This window comes from Lepus europaeus, chromosome 15 (genome assembly GCF_033115175.1).
Source record: "Lepus europaeus isolate LE1 chromosome 15, mLepTim1.pri, whole genome shotgun sequence".
In the NCBI taxonomy this organism is placed as follows: Eukaryota; Metazoa; Chordata; class Mammalia; order Lagomorpha; family Leporidae; genus Lepus; species Lepus europaeus.
Genome location: NC_084841.1, coordinates 34,032,532 through 34,055,702, shown reverse-complemented (window position 1 = coordinate 34,055,702; position 23,171 = coordinate 34,032,532). Strand labels below are relative to the sequence as shown.

The 23,171-nt window shown below is 41.4% G+C and overlaps 1 protein-coding gene across 1 annotated transcript in view; it reads left to right on the top strand.

The window, feature by feature from the left end:
- OXCT1 (3-oxoacid CoA-transferase 1) overlaps nucleotides 1-23,171 on the top strand; it is a 153,815-nt gene that overhangs the window by 119,058 nt on the left and 11,586 nt on the right. Inside the window, exons 14-15 of the mRNA XM_062212015.1 lie at nucleotides 2,986-3,075; nucleotides 18,357-18,437. Of these exons, the coding sequence (XP_062067999.1) occupies nucleotides 2,986-3,075; nucleotides 18,357-18,437 (171 nt within the window). The remainder of the gene's footprint in view (nucleotides 1-2,985; nucleotides 3,076-18,356; nucleotides 18,438-23,171) is intronic.

The window sequence follows — 23,171 nt, the reverse complement described above, 5'->3', positions numbered from 1 at the left end:
CATATTCCTTTCTAACACAGTCTGGAACATAGACACATGACCGCTTCTCACTGCAGTAGAGAGCCGGGCAATTCTAGCAGTGAGATCCCTAAAGAATGCCTGCTAAGGGGGCACGAAGGCTGATGATGAATTTCCTACTCTTATCAGAGAGTGTACTCTGTATAACACTGCTTTTGTCTGTTGTTGTGGACAGAACTACTTGTCTTCCTTTAGTAATTGATTGTGTTTTGGAAATCCTTTGGGAATTGAAATGGAAGAAACCTTTTCTTTTTCCAATATAATGAACATACTAAAAGAGTAGGAAAAACATGTATTTGAAGGTTTCCCTGTTGAGCTGTTAAAAAGATTTCTCTCAGGAGACAGTTGCTCTTCCATTTTGCAGTATTGCTCTCCCCACCTGGCAAGCTACCTGGAAATCCCCCCGGGGGCTCTTCCTTCTATTCTTGCTTCCCCAGGCACAGTTAGCTGTTGCTTCCTCAATGTTCCTCTAGAGCTAGAACATATCTATATAGTTTAATTCACTCATCCATTTGCTCATCCACATACTTCTAGTGGAGAGGGAGAGGGAAAGGGAAAGGGAGAAGGGGAAGAGGAGGGAGAGAGGAAGAAGAGGAGGGAGAAGGGGGAGGGAAGGAGAGGAGGAGAAGGGGGGAGCTGGGGGAACAGAAGAGGAAGGGAGGGAGAAGTTGATCCATTGTGGTCATATTATGATGAAGGAGATGAATGATGAAGGAGATGAAGGAAAAATGGGGAATACCTGTTGTAGAGGAAAGAAATTTGGTTATTTTATTATATATGCATATTTTTCTTCCCCATACAATAAGCTTTTTGAAGAAAAGAACCATGTTTTGATAATCCTTGAAAACAGCACCCAGTATTGTGCCAAGTTTATACTCAACACTCAGTAAATTCACTGAATGAAGATATAAATCAACACACTTTTGGTGTTTTGTCCCTGCCTCATAGTGGGTTTACAGAATAGATCTTCTGTGTTCTGCACCCAATCCTATGCATTTGTCACTCTTGGAAACACACATCTGGGTATCAACATTGTGCTTTGGAACTTACATTATGTGCAGTGTGGAGATAAGACATAAAACCACTTGAAACTTTGAGTGATGAAGGCTTTTCATTTATATTAAGACATGCAAGGATGTTATTTTAACACAAAGAAAGTAGTTTTTCTATCATGTTTTACAGTGCTTCATATTCCTGCCAGCACAATGTTTTGTGTCTAGTGGGTGCTGTATAAATATTTCTTAACTTACAGTGATTTAAAATTTTTGCATCAGATTCACCTAAATCAGACAAGCTTCCTGTTACAGGCTGTCATAATTTTTTAGCTATGTAATCACTATGTTGTAGGGGGCAAGATTTGCATATGGTATATTCTGAATCAGGGAACGTTTAACATGTTCATTAACCTCTGTAGAGTCTGCACCAGGACTGTGTGTGTGTGTGTGTGTGTGTGGAAGCTGAGGCTGGCTGGATATTCTTAGTATTACAGGTTGAGATATTTTATAATGGAATTGTTGAATGTCTTTTGATGCCCTAAAAAATCTCAAAATTTGGTATTGAAGTTTATGATAGACATTCATTGTCTCTGTCTGACTTATTTGTATCATAAAGATGTCAATGTTCTCTGCAGAAATACTGTGACGTAGTGCCCAAATGATTGCAGTTGCAGTTGACTAAAGACAGACATTGTTTAGAGAAGTTTAAAATTGCTCATTTTCACATGGATATTCTGCTTCTGTATAAACTTTCACTTCTGAAACCAGGCTCATTCTGTTCTCTCCACTCCTCACGGCCTGCACCCCCACCTCTCAAGGATTGCCAGCTGCATCCTGTTTCATCCAGTGCTAGGCTCCAGACCACAAAGACATCGTGGCTACTTGCTCCTTTGCTAAACCACTTGTCTAATTAATGTTCATGCTCTTTTGCATTGACCTCTAAACTGTCTCTGAAATCATGGGATACAAGATCATGTTTTAAAGCTTGCTTTTAAAGATGTATTTCCTAATCTATTATAGCTCTGAATTTATGGGAAGGAAGGTGAGAACCCTTTAAGACTTTACTGTCAAATAAGCAAGAAGACTTTGGTTAAAAAAATAAACTTTTAGGAGATTGTAATGTTAGAAGACATTTCCCTTCAATATACTTTAGTAAGAATTTATTTCATCATCTCTGGAAGCATTTGCTTTTTCTAAAACTCTGTAACTAGGAGACAGAGTAGAAAGAATTTTTGAGTGTATGTGGAGCATAGAAGGTGGTTGGTAAGTGTATAATGAATGAGATAATGGACAGCTGAGCCAAAATAGAATGAGACTATTGAAAGAATCCTGAAATCTGTGTCTGTTTTCTGCTTTTGCTTAACAGGAATGTTTTTCATTTTATTTTTCTAAGAGCAAGTTCAATGCCAAGTGTTGTAGAGACAGATCCACCTTTCATATTAATCATTACTAGAAGAGCACCATTCATGCCTTAGTCTACCACCTAATGGCCTTTTATTCCATAGGATTCCAAGAGAGTACTTTAGGTTGTGTGTGATTAAGACTCAGTGGTGCCAATCATGTGTTTAAAAAGAAAGGAGTGGATGTCAGAGGTGTTTTGGTTTAATCTAATATTTTTGAAATAGGAGTAATGTACCAGAACTCTGGAAAGGTCCTTAATTTTTTTTACCCACTGGTTGTCTTATTGCAAATATATCATCAACAAAACCAGATGAGCCCCACTTAATAAAAGTGACATCATTCCAAACTTCATCCTCCAATTATACAATAGGTTGTTCTATTAATAAAATAGAATAACAGATTGTTCTATAACACAAAATATTCAATTGTAAAACTTTGAATATTAAGCTGTGAAGGCAGTGAGTTTTTCTTGTTAATTATCTCAGGGGCTTATTTTTACCAGCTGATTTTATTCTACCACATACTAAAGAAGCAAACTATAGACAGCTTCTTTTCTATTGTTTCTTTTTAGGGGAAGATGGTGAAAGGAATGGGAGGCGCTATGGATTTGGTGTCCAGTGCCAAAACCAAAGTGGTGGTCACCATGGAGCATTCGGCAAAGGTAATGTGTACACTGCTTACCAAATACTGCTTTTGGAAATTAATAACATACTGAAATTTAGTATTTTAGGCTACCTAACTGTGGTTTTTATTGATTTCTCTGGCTCAAAGTGATGGCATTTTTATTATTTTAGGGAGAAAGATAACCAATAAAGGCAGTTACTTATTATTACCTGGCTAAATCGTTACTTAACTCTGAGAGAAGCCAATCACCAGGATGTGTTTTTCATTTTTGCCTACATATACAAGTGAAAGTTCCAATGTGTCCACAGGCAATGATAAGAGGTCACCACAGGTGTATTGATTCAGGATTAGAGATGAGCATAGTGGTTGTGCAACATGAAAAACTCAACAGAGTGTCAGTTTTAACTATAGCCATTTTAAGATTAATAACATGGCCTCTTTCTTACCAAGGCTGTGAGTTGTCATTTCCAGAAAAGTGTTAGAAATTGGTAGACTTGGTAATTGCAAGTGTCTTTATTCTGAAAAGTGGACTTCTATTTTGGTGCATCATCAAATATTTGTTGAGTGCTCATTTTGTGCTAGGTTCTGCTAGAATTTGGCAATGACCAAAACTGACAAACATCATTGATCTCATGTTCAATCTAATTTCTGTTCCTCTTCTTTCATCTTATAATTATACCTACCATTTATTGAGCTGTTACTGTGTGCTAACAGCACACTAAGCACCTGGGTATGTTCATGTGTAAAAACCCATGAGGTTGGTTTCCAGATACAGAGCTTCAGAGAGGTTAAGTAACTTGCTTGAAATCACGAAACTAGTGGAACTGAAATTGGACCTGGGTGTCTCTGACTTTACAGCCCAATCTTAAATCTGTAACATTGTAGTTCCGCATGCAGTGTCTCTGAACCAAGTGAGCTTAATCTCTTTCCTGACCTCAATCCATTGACTTCTGCTAATTTGAAAAGTTAAAATTGAGTGAGACATTCTTCATTTTCTCTGCCTTTTGTTCATTCTCTTTTATTCTTTATCATTCTTAGTTTTAAAGCAGGATCAACTGTCCTTAGTTTGAGACAGACCTGCAGTCTGCATGGAAATGGTAGTACGTTTGCCCTGTTATATTTAGTGATGCAGCATTATATAAGAGCGTAGAGCTGGAAGATTCGCACCTCCCTTGTTTCCACTGGGGAGTTCTGTTACAGAGTGATGTGTGCCGTGAAATGGTTTGGTTGTGAAAACTGCAATGAATATGAATGATCATAAATTGTTTAGTAAACAGTGGGAAGTGAGCAGTGGTGCATGAATATGGAATAATAGAAATGGGACCAACCCAGGTGACATGTAAGAGATGCCTGTGAAAGCATCCAAAATACTTCATTTCAGAGGCAAAATATTGCCAAGCATGCAAATCAAATGCATTTTTTTCTGGAACATAATGTCTATTTGGAGAAAACTCTTTCCAACTTTGTTTTTGTTGCTACTCTAATGTTGACGCATAGGCACTGAAGTCTGACTTTTATTTTGGATTATTTTTGTGTATTCATTTTCAAAACATTAGGCCTGTATTTAGCAAATTCTCTTTTCTTCCAAAGTCTTTTCTTTCTCCTCAGCTGGAATTTCTGATAGAGGAAAACAAATGATGCCTCAAACTTCCCATTAGAAATCTCTAAGCTTTCCACAGGCACAAGATTATTTTTTTTGCCTTATTTTTTTTTATTCTCTAAGTGGGGAAATTAACATTGAATTTTAGATGAGCATTAACATTAGGTATTTTTCTCTACTGGGTCACACATTTAATGCAAGTTAAAATGCTGCTTGGCATATTTGCATCTCATATGGAGCGCCTGGACTTGAGTCCTGGTTCTGTTCCTGATTCCAGTTTCCTACTGTTACATGCCCTGAGAGGCAATAGTGATGGCTCAATTACCTTGGTTGCTACCACCCATGTGGGACACCCAGATTCAGTTCCAGGTTCTTGCACATTTGGGGGTGAACCAGCTGATGGGTGCATATATTCTCAGATAAGAAATATATATATTTTTAAAGATTTATTTTATTTATTTGAAAGAGTTACAGAGAGAGGTAGACAGAGAGAGAGAGAGAGAGCTTCCATCTGCTGGTTCATTCCCCAGATGGCCACAATGGCTGGAGATGCACCGATCTGAAGCCAGGAGCCAGGAGCTTCTTCCATGTCTCCCACTTGGGCCATCTTCTACTGCTTTCCCAGGCCATAGCAGAGAGCTGGATCGGAAGAGGAGCAGCCAGAGAACTGGTGCCCATAGGGGATGCTGGCGCTTCAGGCCAGGGCTTTAACCTACTGTGCCACAGCACCGGCCCCCAAATTATATATTTTTAAAGATTTACTTATCTGAAAGAGTTACAGAAAGAGGGGGGGGAGAGGGAAGAGAGAGAGAAAGAGAGAGAGAGATTGATTTTCCATTTGCTCATTCACTCCCCACGTGGGTGTAATGACCTGGGCTGGGCCAGGCCAAAGCCAGGAGCTTCTTGTATGTTTTCATGTGAATGGCAGGGGCCCAAGCACTTGGCCCTCTTCCACTGCTTTTCCTAGACCATTAGCAGGGAGCTGGATTAGAAGTAGAGCAGCCAGTGCCACAATGCTGGCCCCAGTAATTATATATACATATATATATATATATATATATATATATATATATATATACATGTATATGTGTGTGTGTGTGTGTAATTATTCCAGTTTCAAAATCTGGTTTATTTTGGAAATATCAGGATACAGTTGCCATCTGTACAAGGTTTGCTAAAAGAAACAGAAATGGTACTTGAACCACTTGTCAAATATTCCCATTTCATTTGGTAATATTTTCACACCCCAATGGCTACAACTGCCCTGTAGCATGTCTTCTAATCTTGTATTGTGATGCTTCTGGCTTTGATTTTGCTGTATAAAAATGCTTCAGCTATTTGGGGTCTCTCCTGTTTCCATATGAATTTTAGCATCACTTTTTTCTAGATCTAAGAAGAATGTTGGTGGTATTTTGAATAGGATCACATTGAATCTATCAATTGCTTTGGGTAGTATGGACATTTTGATGATACTAATTCTGCAATCCATGAACATGGAAGATTTTTCAGTTTTTTTGTGTGTGTTCTATTTCTTATATATTTTGAAACAAATGAAGATGACAACATGATGTATCAAAACTTATGTGATCAAAAGCAGTGTTAAGGCCAGTGCCACGGCTCAATAGGCTAATCCTCCGCCTGTGGCGCCAGCACACCGGGTTCTAGTCCTGGTCGGGGCACTGGATTCTGTCCCGGTTGCCCCTCTTCCAGTCCAGCTCTCTGCTGTGGCCTGGAAGTGCAGTGGAGGATGGCCCAAGTGCTTGGGCCCTGCACCGCATGGGAGACCAGAAGTACCTGGCTCCTGGCTTCAGATCAGCACAGCGCACTGGCCGCAGTGGCCATTGGAGGGCGAACCAATGGAAAAATGGAGACCTTTCTCTCTGTCTCTCTCTCTCTCTCACTGCCCACTCTGCCTGTCCAAAAAAAAAAAAAAAAGTGTTAAGTTGAGGGTCCAGTGCCATGGTATAGTGGATAAAGCTGAACCTGCAGTGCTGGCATCCCATAAGGGCACCAGTTTGAATCTCGGCTGCTCAACTTCCAATACAGCTCTCTGCTATGGCCTGGGAAAGAAATGGAAGATGGCCACACATTTGGGCCCCTGCACCCACGTGGGAGGCCTGGAAGAAGAGACCGAGAGACCTGCCATCTGCTGGTTCACTCCCCAAATGGGGCTACAACTGCCTAAGCTGGTCTTATCCAAAGCCAGAAACCAGGAACTTCTTATGGGTCTCCTATGAAAGTGCAGGGGCCCAAGGACTTGGACCATCTTCCACTGCTTTCCTATGCCATAGCAGAGAGCTGGATCAGAAGTGGAGCAGCTGGGACTAGAACCAGCACCGATATGAGATGCCAGCACTGCAGGCAGCGGCTTTACCCACCACACCACAGTGCAAGCCCCTGAGAAAGAACTTCTAAAATAAGTCCCATTCACAATAGCTACAAAAAATGTAAATACCTTGAAATAAATTTAACCAAGGAGATGGAAGCTCGGCACAAACACATTTTTCAAAAAGTGTGATGAACGTGTTAATGATCTGTTCATACTTAATAGATACCCTTGACAACTAACCCAGAGAGTTTCTCACTGCTTTCTCATTTTACCTGTGGTCCCAGAGTGTTTGCTACTCTACTTTTCATGGGACTCAGCCTCAGTGGCCCTGCTCAGGAATGTGTGGTCCCTGTCACTTCTTTCCTGAACCTTTTGCTCTTAAGTTGCTTTTAAATTGTTCTTTCCAGTTGCTGATCAGAATATTCTTTTAGACTCTCCAGGTAACTTTTACTGTCTTATGATTAGGTAAACAGCCTAAGGGATTAATCCCTAGAGTTTTGTAAGACAAGGGAGTGAAAGGTTTGCAACGAAAGTTTAAAACCTGAGTAAAATATAATCGTCTTCTTGTGCTTCTAAATGTTTTTCCTGCAAGTTTGGGGAGCTGTCTCCTGGCTTTCAGGCGAGGCTTTATTTTTACTTCTTTTTCTCCTTGGTAAGTTTATATATGCAATCTGTGTGTAAATGCAGCATTTTCTGACCTTTATGAAACATGCTTTTGTTGTTGTTGTTTGCATCCCTCAAAGGAAACTGTTTCCTTACAAGCCTTGGCGGTCAGCCACTTCTGGACCCAGAGACCTCACTGCTGATGGTGCTCGCAAGTAACTGGCCTTCAGTCCACCTCGAGACACATGTAGGACAAGTGGCAGGCTGTCATTACAACACCATCTTCACTGACGTCTAGAGGTCAGGGTTCTGGGCAGAATTGTGAAGTAGGGGACAGCTCTTGGTGTCCAGCCACCGTCCTTGTTAAGCTTCTTGCATGCCCCATCTTCTGTCCTCTAAAAATGGGAAGACAAGGAAGGAAAGCTACAAACGTTTGAGTCTTCACCAGGTGGACGTGCTGTGCTTGGCACCGTACAGTCTCAACCTCCGAGTGGCGTTCTGCAGTGAGAATTGGATGTAGACAGGTGAGGGGCTCCTCTAGGTAAGGTGCTGTCTGATTCATTGTGGACTGGCATGTGTTCCACATACCCCATATGTCATGAGGCATCCTCCCGAAAGAGCAGCAGCTTCCACCCACATCTGCCCTTTCCGGGGAGCTCCAGGATTCAGGGTCACCTGCATCTCTTTATTCATTTCCGCCAGCCAGAGCGCTCCTTACTGTAGTAATACAGATAGCAGCAAAGTGCTTAAGAGAAACAACCTCAGACCTTAACTGTGCCCCCTAGGACTTCTTCCCTTTCTTCTGGCTTGCACTAGAACCCTCCAGATTTTATCTGGACGGCATAGTAGCCGAGTGATGGACTGCAGTTCCTAGGCTCCCTTGCTCATGCGTGCATCACTGCTGCCTGGCTTGGGGCAGGAGAAATTTTTTTAAAAAATGAAAGCAAGTGTTACAGAGATGGAGGGAGAGACACAGCGACATCTTCTTTCTGCTGGTTCACTCCGCAATTGACAGAAGCCAGGAGCTTCTTCCAGGTCTCCCACAGGAGTGCAGTGGCCCAACCACTTAAGCCATCTTCTGCTGCTTTTCCCAGGCTGTTAACAGGGAGCTGGAAGTGGAGAAGCCAGGACTCAAACTGGTACCCACATGGTGTGCTGGCATCACCCCCTTGAAGTGGTCCTTTCCTTGTAAGTTTCCCCCCAGGACTCCTCAAAATCCATCCTTGGCCCTTTACACTTCTCCTCTCTACCCTCTTTAGGCTCCGAATCCATTTTTGGCACCATTTATTTTTTACTCTTTATCTCTTTAATCCTTTTTTCCACACTGGAATGCTCCAATGAGCTCGAGATCTGTGTTCCTAACTCCCTAATGGACAACTCCACCTGGTTTACCACAACCACCTCAGCTGCAACACGTTCACCAGTGAAACCATCAATATTTTGCCTAAATACCCTACTGGGGGAAGTGATGATTTCCCAGCCTGTCTCAAAACACCAAGGGTGCCATGTTCTGCTCCCTCCTCCAGTCCCCATCAAGCACTGCATCTACTGTATCCCAGCACTCTATTGCCCCATCTGCATAGATCACTGTTGCAGTGTCCTGAAGATCCCCTGCTGCTCAGTGACCCTCTTCCTGGTAACCAAGCACACCCCTGCCAAAGGGACCTGTCTGAAACAAAAGCTAGGTTGAGTTGTTCCTATTTAAAATCCTGTACTGCAGTCAACACTACTTGGTCTGCCTTTCCCCACCTGCCTATTGCCATCATCTCCACAGCAGCTTCCTCATCCTTGCCTGTAGGACTTCAGTTCTGCTGGGATCTCCAGAAACACATCGTGGTGGTCCTGTTCTGTCGGGTTTCTACATTTTGTTCCCTCACTCTTTTCATCGGGCTAACTCTGACCTCTACAAGATCACAGATAAATGAACCAGTGTTTTCTGAATTTGCTAGTTTAGCGCCTTCTACCCTTTATATATTTTAAGTAAGCAAATGAATATTCTTTTATGCTTTATATTGAAGACTTACTTGCAAGACATAGTGACAGAGAAAGGGAGAGACAGAGAGATCTTCCATTGTCTGGTTCATTTCCCAAATGCCCAGGATGGGCTTGGCTAAAGGCAGGAGCCCAGAACTCCATCTCCAGATGTTCCCACATGGGTGGCAGGAACCCATGTACCTGGATCAACATTTTCTTTCCAGGCACATTGCCAGCAAGCTTAATGGGGCACAAAGGAGCCAATCCCAGACACTCTGACATGGGATTATGGGTGTCCCAAGTGGTGACTTAACCCTCTGTACCACAACACCTGCTCCTGATACTTTATCTTGCCATTTTGTAGATTTACTTTATATGATGTGTTGTTAACCTGCTTTTGCAGGGGTCACTTGTTTATTGTCAAACCTACTATGTGCCAGCCACTGTGATAGGTAGGGTCTGAGGAAATAGAAATGACACTTTCCTTTACTCAGCTCAGAGTCTCATGGGAATAAAGTCATAGCAATCACTAAGATAGAAAAGTGTATACAATTCCAAGTGTGCAGAATCAAGTACCCACTTCCAGGTGGGAGAGCAAGAAAGAAGCTTCCCATGAGATGCAGGGAGATCTAAAGGCTGGAGCAGGGTTTGATGGGACTACAGTGTCCAATGAATGAGGGAACAGACCCTGGGGTTGAAGAAGATAGTGGTGTCTGTGGTGAGGGATTGACACTTGGAGCCCTATTGTCAGAAAGCAAAGGGAAAGGAGCTAGGTGGAAAAAATACACACGTACATATGTGTATATATACAAAGTCTCTTTACATGGTGGCCAGAGTGGCTTTTTGAAAATGAATATGGGATCATGTCACTTCTTCCTCTATTCAGAAACCCTCAGTGGCTTCCCCTCTACCTAAGATCCAAGTTCAAAGTCTTTACCATGTCTCTACACTTTACATGGTTTATCAACTCAGCTCCCATTTAGCTGTAGCCTCATTTCCAGGAACATTCTAAATACTGCTGCGCTTCAGGGCCTTTCCACTTATTATTCTGTGTGTCGTTGCCTCTCGCCAGATAATCACACCTTCACTTCAATCGGGCTCAAAATACCAAAGACACTTTCTGCAACAACCCTGTTAAATGAAATAGAAGCCTCCAGCTTCTGAAAATCCTCCATCCATCTTCTTCACTGGAATGCAGGTTCCGCCAGTGTAGGGAGTCTAGGCACTGAGTGATACTGTGTCTATGTGCATTAGGGCCTGCTTGATACTTGCTGAATTAATTTCTTCCAGTGATAATGGTACTTTGAACATATAGTGCACTTTCAACCTTTGCCAAGCTATTATGTTTACTGTCTTCATTTGATCATTCTAATACTCTTATGAGATAGGTCTTATCCTTTTGGTAAATTGTTTCTGGTAATTATCACAACCACTAACAACAGAAAGAACATGTTGTGTCTTCAATATTGCCTACTAGAAATGGATTCCTAAGAGCGTAACTTTCAAAGCAGAAAAGCAAAGAAATTCAGTCATAGTTGTCACTTATTGGAAATAAGCAAAGCTTGAGTGTCTATTTTTGAGAACATAAATGAGAGCTCTATTTCTAAAACAGGTTTAGCTTTTTATTTTTATTCCAGTAGGAGGTCTGGATTCTGAAGGTATGAAAAGAATCATAATTATATTGTTATAAAGTTGAGAATAAATCTTTGTGAATCATTTTCTGATTTAGTTCCATCTGTGTTTGATAGCATTCCAGATTTTGACATAGAATCCAAGTTACTTCATTTTCTCTTTATTTTGTGTGTGTGGGGGTTATGAAAAGTAAATGTTTATTAATCCTATTTCAGACCAAATGCATTTATGAAAGCCAACAAATCATTTCTTTGGAATATTCTTGAAATAATTTTCAGCAATGTTGAAAAGTATCCTAAATAATTTCTTTGTCAGGATAATTCATAATAATAGTTTTAGCTGCTTTTTTTCCCATTCATAAACGCATATCTTTTTTAATAGTTTATTAATTAGTCTATGTAGTGGCCAGAGCCTGTTTGGAAAAAAAATCACCTTTAAATACATGGCTTATACCTTTTTTAGTTCTCCCTTATGATGGAAATGCCTGCAAATACCTGTTACAATGTGTGTGTGTGTATATGTGTGTGCCGGGGTGGGGATGGGAGGCAGAACATAGTGCAATAATCAATAAAGCTTTTAAAAGTGTCTTACGGAATTTACTTTAAAAATGTGATGCTCAAGCACTACATTAAGATGGAGAGAAAAACTAGTACTGAGAAAAGCTGTCTGAGGCAGAACAATTCATAAATGAAAAGAAAATAATTCCTACTCATTCCTGGGCTTTGCCAGCTGGAGGGTGAGCTCAGAGGATGCAGTAAAACAAAAGTTCAGCCTTGATTGTGATTTTTGCATTGTGTTGATAAAAAGGGGGCCATGGGAGACCAGGAGGAAGCACTTGGCTCCTGGCTTCAGATCTGCGCAGCACACCAGCTGTAGTGGCCATTTGGGGGGGGGGGGGGTGAACCAACAGAAGACAGACCTTTCTGTCTGTCTCTCACTGTCTAACTCTGCCTGTCAAAAAAAAGGGGGGGCCTTCTAAGATCTCAAAACCCTGCAGGCCATTTTCTGGGGAGTGGCTTGTTATCTCTTGTCTGATGGGGCTCATCTTTCACTATGACCACAAACTGTCAATACATCCACATGTAACAGTCATTTGTAATAGCAGATGTTCTCTTCCAAGTTAGCCGAGTTTCTCCCCTGAAGTTCTATGTGGATTGTTGGAATCCCTACTGAGCAGGTGCAGCGTAAGGACCAAAAATATCCCATGAGGGATAAATTCCGTGTGTGAGCAATCTCATCTTGTCCTTTCATTCCGTGTACTTCGATCTTCCTCCTTTAACAAATCCTGTTCTTGTTTTCTATGCACTACATCAATCATCACGGTGACAGTCATGCTTCTGTAATAGATTGTCCTCAACGCAGTCTGTGTGTGTGTGTGTGTGTGTGTGAAATATTTCACTTACGCATTGAGATAAATGAGAAGAAGAAAGGGCCCCGGTTGGAGACAGTCTAGCTCCTACATGACATTTTAGCAAGTCCTACAAGGCTTCCTTGTGCCACCAAAATGTTAGATATTTTCTAGCCAGGTTCAGCACTTGTAGCCTACTTTTTTGGCAGATTATGGCAAACCTTGAAGCTTTAGAGAGGGAGCAGACAGAAGAGGCAGAATAACTGTAATTGACTGTGTTGCTCTTTCTAGTTAATGTGAGTATGTCCTCACTGAGGAATCTACTTGCCTTTTTGGACATCCTTTGTCTATCTCCTCAGAGTCTTGTAAGCTGGTTCACATACATCTGCTAGCTGTGCTTCTCCTAGTGAGCTCAGAGATGCTGGGAATGTACAGCTAGATATCTGAAAAGCAGAACGTACCTTCTGGTGGTCCATAAATACGTAATTACATGGTATTCACAGTTCCTTCAATCTGAAATATTATATTCAGATGGCATTTATGGATCACCACTGTATTCCTGGTGCTGTTCTCATTGCTGTAGACAAAGAAGAATGGTTTCAGCAATAGTGAGCTCAGACTCTAGGGGGAGGGGTAGAAGGTCAACAGTTTCATGCATTGTACAGGAGCACTCAGAAGGACCATCAGACCAGAGAAACTCCTGAAACCCTGGAGTGGGCGTTCCAGATAGACTTTCACCAATGTCCCCTTCTCCCTGAGCCAAGTCCTGAAGGTGTTGCCATTTGAATCTGAGATGACGAGTGCATATTCCAGGTAGCAAGTGGCATGAGCAAAAGCTTAATGACTTGTTCCTATTAGAAATAATCAATTCCTAGAAATTGTGCGTTTTTTGCAGTTGATCATTACAGATGTTCCAAAGAAGGTGTCCCCAAGGGGGAAAATACGTATAAACATGTATGTATTTCAGCTACACATAAGAAGCACTTAACAGAAAAGATGAGTATAAAATAAGTTTTACTTGTGTAAAGCAAAATCTTTAAGAAAAGCTCAGTTGCTTCAGGTGAATTAAATGTTGGCATCAAATCCAAAAGTCATTCTGTTGTGAAAAAAAGAGAGCTTGTTATCTCATATTAAGTTCAATGTGATAACATAAAACATATTGTTACAGCAAGGGGACTTATTATCATTTGACTTGAGTGATTTCTACAGAATTTGGGCCCCAGACTTCATTCAGACATCAAAAACATTAGAGAGAGATCACTACAAAGAAAGTAATAGAAAGTGCTAGGGCCCTAAGTCATTTAAAAAGAAAAGGATTTATTACCCAAAGTCTTGATTGAGACCTCTAGGTAATGAAGGAGAGAAAAACTAGGGGAGCTGGAGGGAAAGGGATTTAGGTACTCACTGAGCTTGCGATGAATTAGACAAATGGGAGTATAGTTAAGCTGGGCACCCGCAGGACCACTCAGCGCATTTTTAGCATTGCCTTTCTGACCTTCCTGGGGTAGGGGAGAAAGCAGCATAGAGAGAAGCATGCACACGCCCCATAACTCTGCATGTCTGTACATGGATTCAACCCACCTGGTGTACTGCGCCTTCAGAACCTTTCATTTGATTCCTAACAGTCATCAGGTCAGCAGGCCAAGGAAATTGAAAACTGCCCTTTAAAGAATTTGAAGAAACAAGTAACTATTAAATGGCAAAGCTAAGACTAAAAACCCACCTCATCTTTGGCCTCTTAATATAGTGTTCCTGGCTGCCACACTATATTGCATCTCTCTATTAGGATTTATTTTTAAGTACTAAAAACTCAGCAATTGTTCCTCCTTTGTGAATCACTAATATATGCAGCTGCCATTACCACCCTGTCAGACTCAGCCCAGCATGGTTAGAATAGAGTGCTAAAGTAGGCGTTAGTCATATTTTGGCTTCATGGCTAACCTTTTGTTGAATATTGAAATTGTGACAGTTTTTAATCTCTTTGCATCTCATTTTCTCTTTTTCTGTGATCTGTGTTATGTCTTGGAGGTAAAAGTGAATGGAACCATCTAGCTGTGTCATTCTGCCTGCAAGAAGACAGTTGGTGCCAGTTTCCTAAGCCAGCCAAACGGCTTGCCTCCAAATATGAGCTGTGTTTTTGTTAGTTTTATGGATATCGGGAATTGTGTTTAGGCTGTTCTCTGCATAACTCTATGTCGCACATTATAACGGAACGTAAACACTCTAAGAATCCCCTGGTAGGTTATAGAAATGGTAAAGAACGCATAAACAGTAGCAGCTAACATTTATCAAGTGCCTGTTAAGTGCTGGACACTTGTGCCTCATGTAAGCCCTACAATGACCGTGTGAGGCAAGGTGGATGGAAACACACACATGCATCTCACACAGATGGTGTGGAACAGGACCAGGTTTCATGACCTTTGGCCTCAGTCCTCACTCTTCAACAGTATGCAGTCCTGTTATTCAGAAAGTGATCCAGAAGAGATCTTTATTGATGGGGCGTGATTCTCTCCACTGAAATCCCCAAGTCCTCCTAAAATGGAGTTGGTGGTTCACTAAAATCCAAGCGGTTGCTTTCACACGAGATGCTGGTCTTGCTCAAATAATGAGAACAAAGTAAGACTTCCCTGCAGAAAATGTTCTTCAGAGGCCCACAGAGGCTTTGTTTGAAGTCAGGCCCAGAATTCATTGTGACATGCCTTATATGAGTTATATTAAATGTAAGGATACCTGACAGCTATAGAAGTTCAAATATTCATCATTAATTTTAGCTGTTTAGCGTCTGTGACAATTGCAAAACTTATCTTAAAAGGAAAATAGAAGTGAAAATGACATTTTCTTTCTATAGCTATAAATTTTCTTGTATGGCAAGATCCAGAAATATGTAACTTATTGTGAAAGGTATAATATCTATCAATTTTATATATATTTAGCATTAAGTTTGAGTGCATAAGGCAACAGTTTAGTCTTTTTGAAATCCATCCAAGATTCCCAGTGGATTCCTCTATCTCTTCCTATCTATCCATTCGTTCATGTAGTTGTTCAAAACCCACTGAATGCCTTCTGTGCTTTGCATTGCCATAGAACACAAAAAAACTTTTAATTCCCAGTGAATTTCCAAGTTGGCAGGCTATCACAAGGAGTAAAGTCTTCTTCATAACAACCCAATTATCTGAAACTCATTGCCTCTGACCATATACTTAATCTAACACCTATGTAGAAAGACATATAGACAAGGTAGCAGGTGCATGTTTAAACAGGTAAAACACTGAGATAACCAAAGGTGATGGTGACATCGTATGTGATTCATTTAGATCCAGAAGGAAACAATAGAAGCACTTTGCCATTTTTAAGAGATCAGTATGCTAGGTTAGCCTTCAACCTTACATTAAGTATTAATGTAGGCTCCTGGTACTTGAAACTTTAAAAAAGGAGCTTAGTTGTAAGCAGAAGAAAAGGATATGAGGGTTCTGATCATCAGAGCGCACGTTTCATCTGTGTTCCATAGACCTGCTCAAAGGCCACTTCAGTGCTGGGCTGAGGAGTGTGGATGGGAGAGGGAGGGAATTAATGGGCGAAAACTTGGATTCCACTATTAATCTCCCTTTTTTCCTATGTTTGAAGAAAGGTACTGTGGCTAAAAACAGATATGAGAAAAAGTGGATTTAGGCAGCTCACTCATTTTATTAATGACTAAACAGAAGCTCAGACCAACATCAAGAAGAGCAAATAGCTGTATAAGAAAGTGAATAGAATCATGTATACTACATTACACAGACCAACAGTGGAGTTTTTAGATCTGAATGAAGTAAATGTTAACCATTGAGTTAACTACAAGTTGAAAAATTCCATACTGAGAGAACTGAATATGATAGAGTGAGCTGGAGGGGAGGGTGGGGAGAAGAGGCCGTACAAGAATTAAGTCTTCATTTGCCACAATAATAATAAAAGATCAATGGATTAGGTCCAAAATTGAGTAATCAAGAAAGTGGGGGTTGGAATTGCCCTAGCAGTTAATACGTGCATTAAGACACCTGTGTCCCACATTGGAGTGCTTGGGTTCAGTGCCTAGCTCATACTCCTGTCTCCAGCTTCCTGCTAATGTAGATCATGGGTGGTAGTGGTGATGGCTCAAGTAGTTAGGATCCCACCACCCATGTGGGAGATCCAGATTGAGTCCCATGCTCCCTCCAAGCTTTGGCAGAGCCCAACTAATGTGGGTACTTGGCAGTGAACCAGCAGATGGGAATTTTCTCTACCAACCAAATAAAAACTTTAAAAAGATAAACATTATGTGTACCATTCATTTAATAGTGTTGGGATAGGTGTTTGGCACAGTGACTCAGACCTGCATCCCATATCAGAGTGCTTTGGCTCAAGTACTGGCTGCACTTCCAATTCCAGCTTCCTGCCTTATGCAGACTCTGGGATTGCTCAAGTAGTTGGGTCCCTGCAACCACAGGAAAGACTGGGGTTGAGTTCCTTACTCCTTACTTTGACCTAACCCAGCCCTGGCTGTTGCAGACCACTGGAGAGTGAACCAACAGAAGAGCTTTGTCTGCCTTTCTAATGAAGACGAAAATAGAGAAAAAATTGTAAAATGTAGAGTTTAGAAGAAAATGCAGAAATATACCCCCCAAAATGCTAAAACCATTTGAATGGATTCCTGCTGAGAGCATGTATAAGGGTGAGGAAAGTAGTTGCTGTTTTTTCATTCAGTGTTACTTTTTTTCCTGGATTTAAGCATATGAACTTTAATTTCTATTTATTTATTTTTATTTGAAAGGCAGAGAGACAGATGGAGATGGATCTTATGTCTGCTAGTTCACTCTGTGAATGCCCACTACAGCCAGGGATGGTCTAGGCTGAAACCAGGAGCCAGTAACTCAATCTGGGTGAACCACATGGATGGCAGGGACCAAACTATTTAAGTCATCACTTGCTACCTCCCAGGGTACACATGTGCAGGACACTGGGTGGGAAGCAAAATAGCAGGGTCTTGATTCAGGCACACCAAGTGGCAAATTCACCACCGTGCCAGTCACCTCCTATGTTATTTTTTAAACAAAAAAAACCTTTTTAAAAAAAGACTTATTTGTTTGAAAGGCAGAGTTACAGAAAGGCAGAGGCAGAGGCAGAGAGAGAGAGAGGTTTTCCATCTGCTGGTTCACTCCCCAAATGGCTACAATGGCTGGAGCTGGGCCAATCCAAAGCCAGGAGCTTCTTTGAGATCTCCCAAGACAGTGCAGGGGCCCAAGGACTTGGGCCATCTTCTGCTTTCCTAGGCCATAGCAGAGAGCTGGATCCGAAGTGAAGCAGCTGGGACTCAGACCGGCGCCCACATGGGATGCCGGCACTGCAGGTGGCGGCTTTACCTACTACACCATAGCACCAGCCCCACAAAAAAAAAAAAAAAAAAAAAAAAAACAAAAAACTTTCTAAAAGAGGACTTGCATGTGTTCACCTGTGTTCCTTGAATCTTTCCTATCCTTGGCAGATAACTTCTCATGGTTTTCAAGAAGACCGTTCCTTGAAAGGACGAAATAAGCAGACTATGAGAAGTGAGATTTCAGATCTCATAATGCAAATCTGTGTCAGGGTGCTTCCCAAGTAAATCATGAGTGCCTCTGGCTGTTCACATGGCATTACCCCTGGTTATTTCAGGGCCAGAAGCTCCCTCCAGAAAGAGAATAAAAGCATAACTGTGCAAAGACTTTAAAGCAGCTTACAGTTAGGAGACAATTTCTCTGATCGTTTCTGTTCGTCATATAGTTATATCAATTCCAAGAATTAATCCTTAACTACTATTTTTATGTTTCTACTTGAAAACAGGGTAATGCACATAAAATCATGGAGAAATGTACTTTACCACTGACTGGAAAGCAATGTGTCAACCGCATCATTACAGAAAAGGTAAAAGCTGCTTTTTATTTCCTCTAATATCTACCACCATTTTTTTTATTTATAAGCATTTTTAGAATTTTTTGTTACCTCCTGAAAGTGCATTATGTCAGCAGTCATAGAATTAATTTAGTCTGTGGGTAGAATGAATGGGAAAATTGATCCATTTAACATTTCTAAATGTAGAATTCTTCGTGTGCAACTCTCTGGAAATACACATATAAACCCAAGATTGAACTCCTGTCCTTGCTAACTTTGAGAGTATGATCTAATCAGAGAAAAGTTTTACTGAGCCTTTATTTACTGTTAAGCTGGATTATATACAAGTATTCTTCACCAGATCCTAAGTACAAATTTTGGAGTTTTATTTAGGTAACTCGGTCGAAATTGAATTGTAATTACTTATGTGCAAACTGCAGTATTGACTGTGCAGAAGCCAAGAAATACGTTGTTTCTTGCGTGATCCCTGAACTTTTGTGGCGCTTTAGAGCCTACTATTTGGTGCAATGGTGCAGCTAAAAGCTACTCAGAGAGGGGCGTGGCCAGAAGCTGCCTAAAGCAACCTTTGTTACCCTGATTTCAACGTAGGATGTAGAATGATATAATTCTCATAAGTCAGCTGGGAAAAGTCAGTATGATAGAAGGTGGTGCTTTCTTGATTCAGTTTCTTGCAAGCAGAAACCAGAATTATCCATATCAGAGTTTGGGGCTTCTCTTGTGAAGAGCAGTGGCAGTAGGACCTTGGCACTAAACTGTCTCATTCGCTGTCACTGAGCTGTGGTAAGAAGCCGTCTAAATAGGGCCTTCAAAATCAGAAGGTCCAGGATACATTTTGCGGAGAGCTCTGTCCTGAATGGTACCTTCCCCTAAACTGCTTATGTGGGAAAAACAAGCAGATAAAATTACAGAATGTTTAATCTCACCACTTATTCTGGGTCTTCACATTTTTCTAGTTCCCTCAAAACTGTGAACAGACCTTGCCTAGAGGAATCCTTTACTTTGAAAGTAAATTACTCTTTGATCCTACATTCTTTAAGAAAATGGTCACCCTTCTAAGGATAATGCCAGCATCATTGTTCCCCCATCTTCCCTTGTATGCATGCCCTCCCCTTGCCCACACGTCAGTGCTTCAGTCTGCAATACTCTCAACTCTGCCCTCTAGACTTCCACCTGTCCTTTCAGCCCAGTGCAGTTTCCATCTTCGCTGTGAAGAGGTTTTGCACCATCTTAGCACACTTCCACTGTCTTAGCACAGGGCAGTTTCATCCTCAGACTGGTCCACCATTCCCTGTGGTGCTGATCATCCAATACTTGCATTTTCTTATGAAAGAACTTGTATTGTTATTCAAATTTGCTTCCATTTAAAAGAAGCTGCTTTGCTTCTCTGCCTTTTGGCTAAGATAAGTATAAAAGCAAAAGCTTTTTTACTTTCTATCCATCCTCCGTGTCTGAACATCTTCTCTGAACCGGAGCACTCCCAACAGCTAGAGAGGAGGAGGCATGGTCTGTGCCATCAGGTGGCCCGTTCTAAAGGTGATGGATACTGAACATCCAGTTTGACCATCAGTTAGAGTGATAAACATCACAAAGGACAGAGTAGAGGTGCACACTGGATGCTAGGCTAGAATTGGAGAAAAACTACCTAGCAACCTTGGTAAGTCAAGAAAAGCTTTTAGGTGGTATCACTTAACAGCTTTTAACAATGCTTTGTAAGGCATCTCACAGTCTGTACCTTTTCTCCTCCAGCCTCAGTTCTTTCAGCCGTAACATTCTTCCTACTCAAGCCACAGTAAAATGCTGTAAACTACATTGTATTCTCCCCTACACCATGTCTTCTGGAACTTGTACATCCTGTATTTCTCCCTAAAACATTTTTTCTTACCCAGTCTATCAGACTAATTTCTTTCTCTTTCTGGTCTCAGCTATATATTTCTTTCTTTCTCCGACAAGTCGTTCCTATCCCTCCCCAAATGGTCTAGGTGCTTTTCTGAATCCTCGTACTTACCTTAAGTTAGCACTGACCACTGTGTTGAAATAACCCGAGGGAGAAGAGGTGAGACAGAGACCAGTCATATTTTTCCTTCAGTGACCTAGGCAAGAAATTTCAAGGTCCTAAAACACAGGACATAGATTTAGGAGAATGACTCAATTTGTTGATGAACAGGACCTGATTGGCAAGACACAGCTGAGTCCCACGTTTTCTGGCTGGAGAGGATGGTTGAACTGTTGTATCCTCAGTGAGTCCCAGAACTGTGGGGAAGAGAAGAGGGAGAGAGCAGTGGGAGGCAGGAAAAGACGAGGTTCAGTTTGGATGTTCTCCATTTGGTATCCCTGAGAACATGCAGTCAGAGATGTCAATAACTGGAGGATTTGGATCTTGAGTTTTCCAGAGCAGTCAGTATTGGAACTAACTTGTAGGAGTCTTTAGTATATGAGGATAATTGCAGCCTTAACTGCAGATGACTATCATATAGTAACAATGAATAAAGAGAAGGGCAACCAAGTTGAAAAACCTTGGGTTTTTCAAGGAAAGGAATGCAGCACACTTCCCACTGTGCTCCATACATGGTAGGTCCTAGGTAAGTACTCCTTGCATTCAACCTGAATGCAGTGCCATTAAAATAGGGGCAATGAATATGTCTAGCCCTGCCGCTAGCAGGTGTGGGACTAGAATTAAATTATCCACTCCAAGGAAAATTGCACAGATTGCTCATTGAAAGAGGCTTTGGAGAATGCTATGACCTTGATTGTTTGTGCTGGTAGAGCGAGTAGCAAAGAGGCCTTCCTCGCCAGGACAAAGGCTGTGAAGAATGCTTTTATCCATAATGTAACTTTTTTATGATTTATTTTATTTCTTTGAAAGAGTTACAGAGAGAGAGGTAGTGACAGAGAGAGAGAGATCGTACATCTGCTGGTTGGACATAACAGCTGGAGCTGCGCTGATCTGAAGCCATGAGCTTCTTCCAGGTCTCCCACGAGGGTGTAGGGGCCCAAGGACTTGAGCCATCCTATGCTACTTTCCAAGGCACATTAGCAGGAAGCTGGATTGGAAGTAGAGCAGCTGAGACTTGAACAAGTGTCCACGTGGGATGCTGGCGCTGAAGCCTGGAGCTTTAACCCACTGCGCCACAGTGCTGACCCCATAATTTAGTAATGTAGCTTTTTATGGTGGTGATAAAGTAACTACCTATGTGACAATATAGGTGGATTCAATATTATTCTTGCTAGTTGAACAGTTTACTGTAGCTTATAGGCTTTAGTCTCTGTTTTTACTAAGTTTTGCTTACACTTTATGCCACTAACTGGAAATTCTTCCTAAATATTTCAAAAGTTTTTAAGATGAAAGATTTTTGACTTTCTAATATACCGTCTTTGCAGTTAATTAAGATTTGATGTAGGTATTAATTTGTTAAAATGCACTAAGTCAGTTTACCATAGACTGTTGTCTCTCATGTTACTAGAACCTTGTATTTATGATACCAGGTTTTGTTTTTTTTTTTTTAAAGATTGATTTATTTGGAAGGCAGAGTTACAGAGAGGCAGAGGCAGAGGCAGAGAGAGAGATCTTCCATCAGCCAAGGTGGGTTGACCCGAAGCCAGGAGCTACTTCTGGGTCTCCCATGTTGGTGCAGGGGCCCAAGAACATGAGCCATCCTCTGCTGCCTTCCTAAGTGCATCAGCAGGGAGCTGGATCAGAAGTGGAGCAGCTGGGACTTGAACTGGTGCCCATTAGGGATGCCGGCACTGCAGGTGCTGGCCTTACCCACTACACCACATGCCAGCCCGGATACCAGTTATTTCTAAATCATTTCCATGCCTGTTCTTAATATTACCCAGAGACCTTTCTCTTATTTTCTTCCATTTGTATAAATTTACAGTTGCTTGTGATGCAGGAAAAAAAGTAAATCAGTACTAATAGTACTCTAGATACATTTTCTACAGAAGAAGAGTGTCCATTGAAAAAGTTGTCATTTTAGAATGAGGCAAGCTAATATAATATAAAGACATTCCTAAGTTACCTTTGTCTCATGGAATGCACATTTTGCCAAGAAAAACATGGAAACAAAATGAAAGTTTGCTAAAATACTTGCTTTTAGATTTAGAATGTCTTTTTTCAGTAAAATCAATTAGGTTATCTGTGAATTAATCAGAAAATGCAAGTACTGCTGATCTCAGTGATGTTTTGTTCCTTGGGAAAAGAATCGACTAGAGACAATCAATCAGGAGGGAGCTGTTGTAGTGTAGCAATTAAGATACCGGGATGCCCGGATCTATCAGAGTGCTTGGTCCTAGGCCCATGCCCTCCACTTCGGATCCAGCTTCCTGCTCATGCACAGCTCGGGTGGCAGCAGATGGTGGCTCAACTACTAGGGTTCCTGCCAACCATATGGCAGAATTGGGTGGAGTTCCCATCTCCTGGTTTCTGGTTGGCCCAGCCGTGGCTTTTGTGGACATTTGGGGAGTAAACCAGCAAACAGAAGACCTCTCTCTGTGCCTTTCAAACAAATGAACATAAAACTTACAAATAATCATTTCAGGGCTTAGGTTCACACTCAAGTGGCTAAACTACCAACAAGTAAGAACATGCCCCTGTGGTGCCCTGCTCTGTCCCAGGCCTGCTGCTTCGAGTGTGTTTTCTTAAGTCTATCTTCTATCACAGTCTGAGAGGTCGGTTTTTATGATCTACATCCACAGATGCCAAGACAGGTTCCCTAAAGCACACACAGCTGTCGTGCAGCAGACCAC